We start from the raw sequence: 15862 nt of genomic DNA, 5'->3' as shown, positions 1-15862 counted from the left end.
GCACCTCCTATTTGATCTGCAGGAGAACGTCTTGTGTTGGTAGGTATTTTCGGAATCCAAACATAGTGTGCGGCATGAGTTCGTTGTCCTCAAGGTGGGTCTGCAACCTGTGATGCACAACTCTCTCGTACACTTTTCCCAATCATGATGTTAACGAAATGGGTCTACGATTTTCCAGATTTGGAGTCTTTCCGGACTTCGGAATCATTACTATTTCCGCATGTCGCCAGTCGTCCGGGAGGGTCCCCTGTTCCCAGTGTTTATTGACGAATTCCTTCGAACTCCGCTCTCGCGCAAGTGTTTGTGCCTCTCACACGGATAGGGGCGCGCCAAAGGTGGAGAAAGCGACGAGTAGCAGAGCCCCTAGTGGTGGCACTGTCAAATGCTGCCTATGTTAACATGTAAACAACGCTCGCCACAAAAGCTGTATGAGATCCGCCTGTTCTTTTTCAGTTCAGACTTATGTAACTGTTCATTCTGAGCTCTCTTTCGACATTGTTTCAATCCGCGATTTCATTGACCTGGAACATGCATTTAAACCGGTCAATCCTTCTACAAAGTATAATATCCGAGTGCGTGAAAATAAAAACGCTGCTGTGGATAAATCCATCCCCTTCATTCTTCGGTGTTAGATTAGATCTACGAAGGCAATTATTTGAACTTGATTTGTGTTCCAAGAGTTTTTAATATCTGCAAAATCCTATTAGCTTACGTTGCCATCTGAAAAGGTATGCGGTAGGCATACTGTTCTGGGGCGCATTTTTTGACCGAAAATGCTTCATTGAGGATGATTGATTTCATTTTCGTTTTATTTGGTTATCTGCCATTACTCGTGGCTCTTGGTGACATAAGCCGTGGTGGATGACGTCTCACTGGTCGTGGCAGATAAAATGTTGATGATGGTACTTACTTGTACAAACGCGCCTCGCACCCATGTCACACTCGGGGACCGGTTCCGATGCCTACAAATGACAGTGTATGGCCGTAGAGTTTCTCAATATTACCCAGGAGGAAAAGTGTAGCTGAGATAATTCATCCACCGTGGAGAAGAGCAGCAATGCCGCGGAATTTGGTTTCGCATTTAGCTTCGCGATTGTTGGGCATAAAATGTGGGTTAAGCCGTGACAATACGAGTCTTCGTGAGACAAACCTCAGTGGAAGACTGCAAATTTCGATGTCAGCCTAGCACAGAACTTTCACTTCCGTTAACTTCATTGAGGGAGCGAAAAACCCCTTCACACCCAGCAAATACGCACAAAAGTATTTTTGAACGGGAAAGAGTTCATGAACGCATTTTTTTGATATATTATAAGATTTCACTGCAATAATGAATACATCCGCAGATCTCCTCTCAGCATGCAGGCTTGCATTTTTTTGTCCTATTAACGTTTTCGCTATCGTCAAAAACGCTTCGCACTGGTTTTCTATGGCAGTCAATACTCTAAGCGAGCGATGCAAAAAATTTCAAAAATTTTGCTACGCATGGGAAGAATCGACCATTACCTTCAATATTTCCATAAAATTACCTTATAATATTCAATATTAAAAAATTTCGTCCAAGAAACCTGGACTTTATTAAAGAGAGAGAAGCCCTTTGATGAAAAAGTGGAGAATTTAGCCGGCGTCTAAAAATCGCTAGCATGCTATTCTATCATGGGAAGTAGCGGGGCCAGTTGGTTCATTTTTCTACTTAAAACAGTGCGCAGGGACAGGACACAGTCAGTGCTGTGTCTGTGTGTTTCTCGACTGTGTCCTGTCCCTGCGCACTGTTTTAAGTTGAAAAATGCTATTCTACATGGGGAAGGGAATTTGGGAGGTAAAGGTGGAAGAAGAGCGATGTATAAAAGGAAAAATAAAGCAAAAAAGGGAGAAGATGAAACGCCGCCATTAAATGCGTACTAGGTGAAGCGGCGAGTAATGATGTTCATATTACCGCGAATGTTTGTAGGGTTTGTTTGTTCATTCTTCAAAGCTGCTGGCACGCCGCTTTGTTTGTGATTCAAGACGCGCCTAAATTTATCTCGATCGATCGTATCCAGGTGGAGCCAACTCTACGTGGTTCCAGAGTGTTCTAGTAATTTTCCAAGCTTTATCTCGAAAGTTCGCTATCAGCTTTAAAAAGAGCACGGCCGACAGCGGCCGGCATTCTGTTCGACGACCGCCGAGCACGCTTGTTGCTACGCCGCCGCCGAGTGATTCAGTTCTTTACGGGCGCAAGTCAGCCCAAATAAAGAGTTTCGTTACATTCTCGCTGTTTTCCTGTTCGCCGGACTGCAGTCACCACTACGTGACAATATGAAATGATGAAGTGCATAGCCCGCCACATGGGCTAACATGGTTCACTGCGTGAAGAATGGTTGAGGAAAACATGCAAGGGGAAATTAGAGCTTGTCAAGATGTCCGATGTCCTTGATTAAAATAATACATCTGCGCACAGAAGAGAGCAGATTGCATCGCAGAAACCGATTTCGAGGCAGAACCCACGTTTTTCACCCCACAATAGCCAAGCAGCAAGCGAAATCTCATTATCCAGGTATTCCCGCGAGGGATCACATAGACGGTGGCACCACTCTTCCCTGTAGATAGTATTAAGCAACTCTATTAGCACTACGACATGTTCGACACGCCCGATGAGCTTTATCGGCGCTACTTCTGTATCGGAAAAGAAACTGTGCGGTGTTTATGCCATAAATTGGCTCAGCATGGCCACTGCGACTCGGCCGAATTGGATGCAACGACTGATGGGGTGGATAGCGGCGTCACCGCGACCAGAAAGGCTATTACTGTGACCGGTTGTTTATACTTCCCCACATCCTAATGTTTTCGTTATGATTGAAGTCACGGCCAAATGTAATGAAAATTAGATCGCTATAAAACACGGCTCCAGACTTCACTCGACGAACATGTGACCGGAAAGTCGGGTTCTGCGCCTCTGAGAACGGGGTCACGAAAATCTATATTAAGGCGAAAGCCTTTAATGTCTCATCGTTGTAAGCAGCAGTTGTGGACAGAAATGTCACGCTTTTCAGTTGGTCGAAACGGTCGTGACGTCACAGTGCGCGAATTTCAAACGGGGCCTTCAGCTAGTAACCAGGCAACCAATTGAAGGGATCGTATAGTGATGCTCTAAGTAAGTGGGACTGAGCTTAGTTAATTGCTTAATTACTCAATTAGCCTAATTAACTTTTCTAGACAGGCCATATAAATAAATAAAACCGAGTAAGAAATTGGTCGAGCTCGGGAATCGAACCCCGGTCTTTGGAGTGTGAGACGAGCATGCTATCCACTCCGCCATGCCAGCTCGATGGTTTGGGAAGAACAAAGGTGCGTCTAGTGAATACGGTGTCTTCGCTCACTCCCATCCTCCTCCCTTCCCTTCTGGCGAGGTTTAGGTGTCCACCGAGATATGATAGACTGATACATTTCCTTTCCTCAAAAACCAATTTACCGACGAGCGAGGCAAAGAACCGAATGGGCGATGGCGTTCTATGGACTCCTGGAAGCGTTGCAAGACGCTGTCGCGTTCCACTCTTAGAGGCATCAGTGACCGCACTTTAGGTCAAAAAAGTGCCCCCCTGAATTTTGACGGGTGTCCACCGAGATGTATGAGACAGTTACTGCGTAATTTCCTTTCCTGAAATACAATTTTAATTTTCTTCATTACGGGCCATCTTTGTCTTTCTTCTTCCACTCCCACTTCCTCCCTTCCTGCACGGTGCGGTTAAGGTGTCCACCGAGATGACAGAGAATTACTGGGCCCTTTCCGTTCCTCAAAAAGCGTTCAAAGGGCAAGGCATAGAGCCGAACGGGTGGTGGTGTTCCGTGGACTCCCTGGCCGCGCTACAACACGCTGTCGCGTTCCACTCCTAAAGGCGAAGCTTAAGCGTCATCAATCAGCAGCTAATTAGTATTCAGGCACAAATCAGTAATTAACCATTAATTAGTGATTTGTCGTCACTTAGTAATTAGTACTCAATTACATGTGACGCCACCAGTGCCACAGAAGCAGTCAAAGTGGTGCGGAAAACGCTTTCGCCTCTACGCACTTTAGACAGTCAAAGTGCCCCCTGAATTTTTTTTTATAGTCTGTTAGATTATGAGTTTCTTACGAGTCAGTTAATTGTAACCTTTACGCCCTGTGCAGTCCGAACACAATGCAGGTTTCGATAAACCAAGCGCCATTTCGAGTGACCACGCAGTCGCCTCGAAGTTCCTGAAAGCCGCCGACCAGACACTGAAAGAGCTCGGCGATGCCGTGGAAAAAGCCCGCTGGCACTACCACACGAATAGGACCAAAGAAAACGCAGCGAAGCTGGTGAGCATTTTCCGGGTCCCACCATCGTGCAACAGAAGGCCGATTCACACGAAGGTCCGTTGGCCCGCGGCCCGCGCACTACGTGTTCATGCGTCACCACATTAAGAGGCGCGCTGTCAGCCCGCGACCTGGTCAGCGCGCCTCTCAGTGTGGTGACGCATGAACACGTAGAGCGCGGGCCGCGGGCGAACGGACCGTCGTGTTTTGACATTTTTCGAAGCGCTAAAACAACATGGACGCAGAGAGAACAGACAGGGACGAGCGCTTGCAGGGACGGAACAGACAGGAACACGAGCGTCGTGTGAATCGGCCTAAACCAGGTTGTCCACGGCTACAAGATCGCGTGACCTTGGTTGCAGCTGGGCCATACGAATTCGCTCACAATGCCGACAAACGCTGACACTGGATTTTCTGCAGTTCGGGAGCCTTAATGATATCGAGTTGAAATTCCGGTGTGTACGAACTGCAGCGACGCTCGCGGTCAACAACGTAAACTGTGTTCAACTTTTGCAAGCTTCTAGATTGTTGATAAGCGCCCAACCACCTGGCAACAAAATCAGTGAAACAGACGCATTAACAACAATCTATGCTTATCCGAGAGATAAATTAAGAAGTAAAGGTAACAAAAAAGTAACACTTTTCAGAAGATAATGGCGATATGTAGGACAGCTGGCGGGACATCCGCAAGCACGCGGAGAGTGGCAACTGAGACAAGTCACTTTTAAGGCAAAAGCCTTCAAGGCTCATACTGTCGTCCGTTAACAAATGTGTCACACGCGTTTAATTCGGGAAATAAAAAATAGAACAAAATGAATGGTTGCTTCAGATAGAAGAGGAAAAAAAGAACCTAGAAAGCAAGTTTGATGACTGTAGAGTAATTAGTTAATTAATTATAGTCCGAAATGTCGAAATAGCGCGGACGTCGATATAGCCACGAGAACGGTGTGACGTCACCGGAAGTCGTCATGACATGTGAAAATTGTCACAGAATGGTCGGTAAAGCGTCGGATTGGGAAAACGTTTAATTAAGCGCAATTAGCACTACAGATCCCCGAAAGATGTATAATTTGGGCATCGAGATAGCCACGGGAACGATGTGACGTAACATTCACCCGAAGTCGTCACGGCATAGTGTCCTCGGCTTTCGCTTCTCAATACTTTAGCTGCCAAAGTGTTCTCGCAATTTTTATGATCAAACAGCTATAACTGAAGCCGCACCACCTGGCACCGGAAGGCGTCACACGCGGACAGGCGTGTACCACATTCTGACAGAGACTAAATGCTTAAACTGTTGGTCACACCCATTCGTATTTTTACCAGAATCACGTAAAATCGGTGGCCTCCGAAAGCAGCGACGTGATTGCTACGGCGGCTCGGCGGTACAGCTGTGACAGCATCGAAAACGACCAGATGGTGCGAGCACTAGCTCGCATCTCTAAAGTCGGACTGAGCAACCTCTGCCTCGAAGACTACAACCAGGTAACGGCATTTGTTCTGCACGGGGATAATTGCCCTCTATGCACTCGTACCGGCGCCTGGAATGTCTTTTCTTAAAACACCACGACCCATCACTGTAACAGGAGTATGCATGTCCACACGGAGAAATAACGAATGTGATGTGTACCACGAGAAACGGTGGTTACTTGTACGCAATGACGGATCATATTTAATCGGTTATTCCAATCTCGAAAAGACAGTACAAGTATAGAAATGAAATTCAATGCCACACAAACAGACAGACAGCACGAATATAGTAGTTGTCTATAGGAAGTCTGGCCAAATAAACAGGTTTCTGTAGCATGCAATGAATATTAATTGATGACAAATATGGGATTTCCCCATAAATTGCACCAACTGCAGTGCGGCCCAAAACGAAGCAAGACAGAATTAAGCCTAAACAGAGCGAGCCGTCTGGTGCAGAGCTCGGCAAGTTAGTCTCGGGTTGGGCGCTGGGAAACCCCTAAAGCGGCGTTTACACGAGCGATTAATGCTCAAAAGCACACTGATGACGAAGAGAAGTTCGTCTGTACCGAGAGGGCACCGCGAAAGAGACCGCTCCCTCCGGAAACGGAGCTTTTATGAGCTACTGTCAGCACGGAAAGGTATAAAAAGGGAGTAAACCGTATTCTAGCGCACTTCCTTTTATAAAAGGGAGTGCTGGAGAGGAGAGTTTACTCCCTTTTTATTCCCATATAGGTGTATTCCTGTTTAGAATACAGAAAAGACCAAAAAACGAAATAGAGGTGTCCCGAACACACCGGAGAATTTCGCAAGTGCGTTCGTTGAGACAATTTTTGTGCGCGGATCACAGAGGCTACGCTACACCGCCATTCACTTCAATGTGAACCCGTTCTTTTCGGTAAGCACTCCACGAGTTTGAATCGACTTGCGGGAGGATTTTTAAACGCAATTTTCTTAGAGATAAATGCATCTTTTACAGTCGGGCAAACATCAACGCAGCCAGAAATAGTAGGATAATCGATTTTTGCCGAAAACAATAATTTCATGAATTTTTCCCCAGTGTCGCCTTATGAACTGTTCCGGCTAATAATTATTTCCAATAAATGCATTTAAAATAGCTTATTAACTATTTGGGATGCTAGATTAATCCTCTGGCCTCTATACAACGCTGATGCACTACTACTGCATCGGCTGACAAACTTTCGTCAATTACGAAAGCATTTTTTCAGCATTAATATCTCTCACACACACACACACACACACACACACACACACACACACACACACACACACACACACACACACACACACACACACACACACACACACACACACACACACACACACACACACACACACACACACACGGCAGGATTTTTTATTTAAGCGAAATACGCAATGTTAGTGTTTGAACATGTCTTGGCAGTGTTCCTATCGCGTCCATTTGCAAAACTCATTCGAACATCATTCTTTTCAGGCTATGGATTATTTGAAGAACATGACGAAAATGCTCCATGAATCAACAGTCACCCTCGGTGGCAAATCTAAGCTACGACTTAAACCAGGTAAATGACCCAGATGTGCTTCCTGACGTGTCACGTTCCTCTTCCATTCTTCTGCAAGACGACATCTTGCTAAAGGGGGTTCACTGTTAGGATTATTACACCGTCCAGCGTCATCCCCACTTTTAACCATGCTACTCCGGCTGTGAGACAAACGTTTCTCTCGAATCGGCCCTCTCTTGAGCCAGTCATGATCACGACATATTGGTGAATTTCGCTATCTCGTCTACTCACCTAATTTTCTTTCCGCCTCTGGCGAGATTTTGTTCCTTTGGAAGAGAGAGAAAGAAAGAAGACATTTTATCCGGCATGTAAAATTCGCAGACAAGCTACCGTTCCTTGGTATCTAGATTGTTACCTTAATAGACGGCTGGCCATTTTTTCTTCGCCTTACATGCCCGCAGGCTAGTTTTATAATCTTGATTTCTAATAGGATATCAATAACTAGAGTTAGTTTTGTAATCCCTGCGTCAATCATTCCACCCTTTTCGTGAGCACTAAAGGGATGCAACTGTTTCGTACTTCTTCTTCATTCAATATTGGCAGGCTGCTTCTTACAACTCGAGAGTGCCTGTCAAATGCATATCATTAACTTCTTATTGTTCCGGCAATGTCTTTCTCATAGACGAGATCTGTGGTCATAGCTTGGCTTGGATAGATGGACTCCGCCTGTACTTACAGCACCACACAGCCAACACTAAACTCGCTTGCCAAGCTGTTGAGCATTACTCTAGCTTTCTTCTATTAATGTCGGTTTCTACCTTTACTCAGCTAAGCCTTGTCAAGTAACAGAGGCATTTCTGTCGATTCTTTTATGTTCGAACGAAGTTTTGTGCTACTGCAGAAATAAAAACCAAACTTCATCTGCGCCGGAAACTGCTGTTTTCCGTATCGATTTAAAATAGAGCTGTGCTGCCTTCTCAGCGTTCGGCTAATATATTTTTGATTCTATGCGATTAAAGAGGTAAATAAGCTTCTGCTTGATGTGTTTTCGAAAGTTTCCATTGTTGACGCAGAGCCATTTGAGAGAAGAAATAACTCAGTTCCTGAAACGCGAGCGTGTATATAGAAAGAAGGACTCCTGACGTCTTCGTGTGTTCTATGAAACAGACCTGCAGAGTCTGATGGCCAACTCCAATAACTACTCGAAGCTGGCCCAAGCTTGGGAAGCGTGGCACTCGACTCTGGGCGGCAAGGTGAAGCGGCTCTACATCGGCTTCCTACCCCTCGCCAAAAAGGCCGCCGTGGGAGACGGTGAGAGAGTCATTAAGTGGGCCTAACCCATGTATAGAAGGTGTTTCACCTAGACTTTACAGTTTTTAAGAATAGACTTTCTTGGTTGGAGGAGTGCTTTTTGCGGCATAGCATTGGTAGCGGTGTAGCACATCAGAATACAGGTAAGACGTGATAACTAGCAGGCTGGTTAACTAATATTGAATAGTTAACTTTCTAACTATTACTGTTGGGCTCCTTAATTATTGGGAGGCGTGTAGCCCACCGTAAGTAATATTATTATCAATATTTAGAATTTAAAAAATGCGGTTACCCTCGGTCCTTTGGCCCTATGAATTTTGGCTATCTCTCAGAGTTTCGTGCACTGGCGAGGTTACTTTGCCTGCAAGCCTCTCGAAAGCGCATGTATTTTGGCGCAATGCAGCCAAAATTTGCTGGGCAGCAGCACCGAAGGTAACCTCGTTTTCGAAACTCTAAAAACTGGTATGGATACTGCTTACTGTGGGCAGCATGCCTCGTAGTAATTAACTATACTAATGGTAGCTGTAAAAAAATCAACTATTCAGGATTAGTTAACCAGCCTACTGGTTGGCACGTCTTGGCTGTATTACAACGCTGTCAATGTTATGCTGAAAAAAAAGCGCTCTAATTCAAAAAGCTTATTTTTAAAAATTGTGTAAAGTCTTAGGTGAAGCACCCTGTATGCTGATAACAATTTCAAAGGGTGAAGTAGAAGAAAAAAATGGAAGAGGAGGGCTCATACATCTATCGTCGTCACTACTTCGCGCCAGAAGGGGTGGAGGGGGTCGAGGGTAGGGTCGGGGGTAGTCTTTGGTAGTTTATTTGCCATTTTGTTTAGAGAGAGTGGTGTTTGTTTTTTACTAGGTGGCTTGTTTACCGCTGGTGATTATAAATCCTCTGCAAGCTCCCTTCAGTACGCTGCAACTATCGTTGTCACTGTTTCGTCCCAATGTAATGCAGATAGGTTGTATGGTATTAATTGGTTACCTTATTGGTGGTCAAGACCGCAAGTTTCATCCCGGCCGGGGAGTCCGTATTTCTTTGTAAGCTATTTTTAAAAACTATACTGTGTACCGAGCACGCGCTAAGAAACAGCAGACAGCTGGAAAAGCACATGCATAGCTTTTTCTCTGGAGCCGAGAAAAGAACGCGTTCACGTAAAAGTACTGGAGTGCCTCGTTAAGAGACATGCTCACTTGAAATCAGCGGACAGGATGTAAACTACTATTAATTTTATTCGCTTACAATTTTGTCTTGTCTACGTAAAACCACTCGAGCACTTTTTCTCAAAAGTATTTCCTGGCTAGAGCACGTACTATCCTTCCCTTTCGTATTTCACCGTAACACCGCAAAGTGCTCAAAAGATCGTCTACAACTTGAGAAAAGAATGAACGCGCAATCGTTAACCCAATAGTACAGGCAGTTCTAATATTAAAGGGAACACATCATCCGTGTTCAACCATTGATTAATGCATAAATACGAGTGGCAGCCACGCCTTTCACGAATAATTTTCCTCCGGGCTGAAATGTCCATGAGGCGATTTCAGTTTCGGTGCAGAAGTAACAACACAGTTCGTTCTCGTGTGAAAACTGACTGTTCCCTTTTTTATAAGAGCTACCTTTACATGCGTCCTCAATGCGTGTGCAATAAGAGCGCGCCTATGTTGAACACAGCAAGCAGTTTTTCGCACGCCGCAGTTTCGTAACAGTGTGACGTCGTTAACCCGTCACAGTCTTGCGTCAGTGAAAGTTTATGCAAATGCGGTTACTATGCGTTTTTTTTTTGCATGTTTCTCTGGTGGTTCGGAACCACTGTAATCTCAACCGTGTTGCTGGTAAGAAATTATGTTTCGTGGGCCGCAATACAACGATTCACAAACGCATGCGCAGGGTTCGAGCACGTGTCACAGGAGTGGTTCGATCGCTTCGGAGACCATAAATTCGGCGAAAAAGTTATCGATGCCTGGGCGGAGGTGTACCCGCTCTACATGAAGCTACACGCCTTCGTGCGGAAGCTTCTGCGTGAGAAATACGGCTCCATCATGCCAACGGACGGCACGATTCCAGCCCACCTTCTAGGTATGAGCACGTGGTACAGAAATCCGCTTAAAACCGAGAGCTCACTTGAGACACGCCACATTGCTGCAAGAATATATTAAGGCGAAAGCCTTTAATGCCTCATCGTTGTCGACAGAAGGTTGTCAGCAGAGGTGTCGCGCTTTTCGGTCGGTTGAAATGGTTATGACGTCAGAGTGCGCGGATTCGAAGTAGTGAGGTCACCCACGGATGCCTGACGCCCCCTTTTGGAGCAGACGACAACTAACAAAAATAGTTGTCGTCCGCTCCGACAGGGGGCGTAAGGCGTCCGTGGGTGACCACATTACATACCTCATTACTGCGAAGTTCGAACAGAGCCATGGATACAACCGAACTCATCGAAGCAGAGAGAGAGTCGTGCTAAAGAAGCAGTCAAAGTCGGCAGTCAAAATGTGTAGTTGTAATGTGTAGTCAAAGTGTGTAGTCAAATAAAGCCCTAGTACAGCACAAACAGCCTCGCAGTCAATGCCAAACAGTGCGCCAGGAAAGGCTTTCGCCTTGCAGCACTTTAGAGAGCCAAAGTGCCCCTGAATTTTAATTATTGCGAAAGCTTTTCTAGGCTGTGTCGGCGGGGTCGTGTCACGAAAACGTGTCCGCAAAACGTACCCGCAGCAGTTGTGACGTTCACAGAAGAGGTAGCGTCAAACGAATGATTGTGATCGATAGAGGACAGTGCGAGGATGCTGCGCAAAAAGAAAAAAAAACATATGTCGATAGGCTGATTAGTTAATTATTTAGAGCCAAAAATTTCGAAAAAACGTCGATATAGCGCGGACATTCATATAGGGAGTGGGCGGTAAAACAGCCGTGGACGGTGAAACAGTAGAAAAATAGGCAAAGGAGTGAAAATAAAGTTTGAAATTAATTGAAAGCGAAATGAATTGAAATGAACAATTAATCGAAGAAAAGGTTTCACTGACATAGATTAATTAGTTAATTAATTATCGGCAACCATTGGACGGTTGAGTAGGGCTGAAAGCGGATATAGTAAATGGAAGGGAGAGCAACCATAGCGCCAAATTTGAAAAACCAAGACGGTTGAGATAAAAGAAGGTATAATCAGAGTAAATAAATTGATTTTTAATTAAAGCATACGAGTAGTACGCTAATTAGGTCGTTAAATTTATTAATAAACAAAAGAAAATGATAAAGAGGCAAGGAGAGGCGATAAGAGCCGAGCGACAAAGCTTTCGCATTCTCCCAATGCGGGTCGCCGCAGTAATCTCTAATTTTTCACCTTAGACACATGACATCACCATCAATAACTTCAGAAGCACTGATGATGAACAGTCTTGATAGTGCCGCATGTGTTGAAACCACCATCAGAGCTGCGACGCAGACAGCAGCGCGTGATGTTGTGTCTGGACTGCCGTGATCGGATCACGTCATGTGGTCAGTTCGTGCCTTCACTTTGTACCGGTCGCGTATTCGCCAACTGCAGCCTGTACAGCCACAAGGCTTGAAACCACGGTGAATTGATCACGGTGACTGAAGATTGTCACAACGGCTTACCTAAAAGGGATAATTATTCCCTAAATAATGGTTAAAAGTCTATACCAACCTATTGTTAGTAACCATGTAATGTTTAGTTTAAATTCAAAACTGATATTCCAGCGCTGTGAATAATCTGTGTAAAAGTATGCAGAAAATGTTTTGAAAATCTTAAACGGCGTTAAATGCCACTAAGCATCACGATTTGCGACCTAAAAGGGGAAAAAAAATAAGAAATGAAATAAAAAAGAACAATAAAATTACGGTACAGAGAGCGGAGTCGAACGGCCGACCTTGCATACGCAACACGTGCCTCTAATCCACTGCGCCATAGCGGCGATGTCAAGCCGTCGTTCTGAATGAATATTTATAACGAGCCTTAATGGTGGCTGCTACCTGCCGGTGGGCGGCGCTGTCATCGCTGGCTGTACCGGCTGCATTTGGCGAACACGCATACCCCCCGGTCGACCCTGCCTAGTAGGCGACGTAATAATGTCCGGCATAATCCCACCTAAGTCTACATCATGAACAAGGCCTTTCCTAAAGATATCCAGTGAGCCTTGTCCCGCATGCGAATGCAGCGGTCACCTTATTGAGGCGAAAGCCTTTAATACCTCATCGTTGTAGACAGAAGGTTGTCAGCAGTAGGATGTCAGCAGAGGTGTCACGCTTTTCTAGTCAGACCAGAAAAAAAAAAATCCTTGTACACGATGGGATTCGAACCACCATTCTCCCGTTCCCCAGGCGAGCGTGCTAATGGCTACGCTACTTCCCTTTTTTTTTTTTTTCTTTCATGGTATTTATTTACATGGTTTTGTATACAAAGCATATATATACATATGTGTGTGTGCATATACACACACAAAAACAACTATTTACAGAGCACCTAGGTAGGCGCTAGGTGGCAGAAACATAATAGTAACATATTATAGCTAAAAGGCCGGTAAAGATATACAGCGCATCAGGAGAGGAAACCAATCCGGTACAAAGTCCGATTTTTTGTAAATGTCCGTTACCTGCAGCAACATTCGGCTAAAGTGAATTCTGGGCGAAACAACAGGTTCAACGTTGCGATCTTGCATGCGTGTTTTCCAAAGACTATGAAGTCCAATCAGAAGAATCGTATCATAAGGATTCGAGTCAGGTTGGGAAACAACAAGGTAGCGCACACTGTAGGAATTTAGGAGAAAATCTTTCTGTAGCGTCCTTTGCAACACATCCCAAAACAAAATCGCGTCTTTGCAGTCTATAAAACAATGTTCAATTGTTTCAGGCACATTGCACAAGCGACAGTTTACAGAAGACACAAAAATGTTTTTCCTATCGAGCCACGTCTTGACAGGTAGAGTTTCAGTGTGTAATTTATAGAAAAATGTTTTGGTGCAAGGAGAAATTGGCATTTTACGCACTCGCTTTAAAACATCATGACCCATGAGCCCAACGTAGACGGAACGATACAGTGGGGGCGGGAAGAGCATGGATATCAAATCCCTGTACAAATTTTTGCGCGAAACAGAATATAAGTACTCATTTGAAAACCGAACTGTTAGAAAACGCACGGAGGCATAAACTTCCTGCATAAAGCCTAGTAAACGGGGTCGTTCAGTAAAATTGGAAGAAACTACTAAGTTCGGAAGTAAAGTCATGAAGTTAACCTGCAAGAATGCTCTAATAATCGGAAGGGAACAAGCACGAAAAAAGAAGAAACGGGCAACCAACTGTCTCACATACAGGTGCTCTAGGCCCAGGCCTCCTGCGCAAACAGGCCTGAAAAGGTTATCACGCCGCATGGGCTCAAATTTGGAGGACCAAATAAACGTCGCAAATATACGATGGAAACGCTGTATGTAATGTCTGGCGCAGTGAAGGACCTGGAGTACGTAATAAATTCTTGTTGCCAGAAAGGTGTTGCAAGCCTGGGCTCGGCCAAAAATTGAGAGGCGATGCGGTACAAATGTCTGAGCATAACGCTCAACAGCCGGAACTCGCTCTCTCCAGTAATGGGCACTGGATTTGTAGGCATGAAGTGGAACGCCAAGATATTTAGGAGGCACACAAGACCATTCTATGCCAGCGTACAGAGGTGGAGTTGTGCCCCATGAACCAAACCATAGGCCAGAACTTTTGGAGCGATTCATTTGAGCACCAGAAACGATGCCGAATTGATCTATTGTGGACAACACATTATCAATGCTGGGCTTGTCAACGCAGAAAAATGCAAGGTCGTCAGCATATGCCAGCAATTTGACTTCATTACCCAAAATAGGGAACCCATGGATATTACTGTTACGCAAAACACTCAAACAAAGCGGTTCCAGGTAAAGAGCAAAAATCAGAGGAGACATCGGACAGCCTTGCTTCACAGAAGAGCGGATTGGCACAGGGTTCGAGAGCTGGCCATTAATGATCAATCGTGTTGAACAGTTGCTGTAGCAAAGCTGCACCCCTTTAAGTACAGTAGAACCCACGTTTGCTCGCTCTAGAAGTGAAAACAGAAATGAATGGCGAACGCGGTCAAATGCTTTCGCAAGGTCAATCTGAAGGAGGGCAAGCTGCTCATGACAGCTGGAGGAATATTCAAGTATTGTCCGCGCAATGTGCACATTACTTTGAATGGAGCGGCCTCTCAAACCGCAAGTCTGGTGAGATCCAATGAGTACCGACATTGCAAATTGCAGGCGATTTGACAAGACTTTAGCAAAAATTTTGTAATCCACATTTGCCAATGTAATGGGCCGATAACCTTCTACGGAGCGCAGTTTTCCTTCATCAGTAGTTTTCGGAATTAGGACTGTGTGGCTTTTTGTAAAAGACTGAGGAAGGGCTCCTATATCCAGCCCCACTGTGAAGACCCGCAGCAGGACAGGAGTGAGAATAGATTTAAAAGCCTTGTAAAATTCGCTTGAAATGCCGTCAGGACCAGGCGTTTTTGAGACAGGTAACTGATCAATTGCATGTTCCACCTCTTCCTGCGTGAAAGAGCCGCTAATAACAGAACAATCATCTTCTGATAAAGGGCTCAATAAGGTGCTGAAATACGCCAAAATTTCCGAATTATGCACATCAGGTGAAGCACTAAACAAGTCTGTGTAATGATCTACAAATACGGTCATCACCTCATTTGTACTGGACACTAGTCTGCCATTGGACATCATCCCCGAAATAAACTTCGTAGTCGCATGACGGCGCTCATCAAGCAAAGCCTGTCGTGTCGGGTGCTCACATTGCAGATCACGCTTGGTACGAGATCGAACACGGGCACCCCGGTAACGTTCTGCATCAAATCGTTGTAACTCACTTTTGATACTAGCTAATTCATCCGTATATAAACCAGGTGCTTCGCATTCCATTTCATACAGATTGTACAAATTTTTCCTGAGTGTCTGCTCCTGATGTTTCCTGTGAAAGGACCGCACGGAACCAATTTCTATAGCTGTAGCACGCACGTCTTGCTTAAACATTTCCCAAGCGGCGAACAACGGCATCTTGCTCGAGAGACAGGATTCCAGTTGCGAGCGGACACGAATTACAAACTCTTCATCATTAATTACTGAAGAGTTCAGCTTCCAAAGCGCCCATTTCGGCCTAAATTTTGAACAAACACTGCCTCCGAGGCGAGCAACCACCATGCAGTGATCAGAGAACGAAACTGGTACAGTCTCACAGACCAATCCTCTGGAGA

The 15862-nt window shown here is 45.1% G+C and overlaps 1 protein-coding gene across 1 annotated transcript in view; it reads left to right on the top strand.

Moving 5' to 3' along the window:
* The first annotated feature begins 1795 nt into the window (after positions 1-1795).
* Positions 1796-15862, top strand: part of LOC149339424 (angiotensin-converting enzyme-like) — a 63468-nt gene continuing 49401 nt past the window's right edge. Inside the window, exons 1-6 of the mRNA XM_089550921.1 lie at positions 1796-1816; positions 4145-4315; positions 5636-5794; positions 7254-7341; positions 8449-8592; positions 10483-10671. Coding sequence (XP_089407047.1) covers positions 1796-1816; positions 4145-4315; positions 5636-5794; positions 7254-7341; positions 8449-8592; positions 10483-10671 — 772 coding nt within the window. The remainder of the gene's footprint in view (positions 1817-4144; positions 4316-5635; positions 5795-7253; positions 7342-8448; positions 8593-10482; positions 10672-15862) is intronic.

This window comes from Amblyomma mixtum, chromosome 6, assembly GCF_055824585.1.
Source record: "Amblyomma mixtum isolate Tamu chromosome 6, ASM5582458v1, whole genome shotgun sequence".
In the NCBI taxonomy this organism is placed as follows: domain Eukaryota; kingdom Metazoa; phylum Arthropoda; class Arachnida; order Ixodida; family Ixodidae; genus Amblyomma; species Amblyomma mixtum.
The sequence above is the reverse complement of the archived record's forward strand: the minus strand, read 5'-3'. Positions and strand labels throughout refer to the sequence as shown.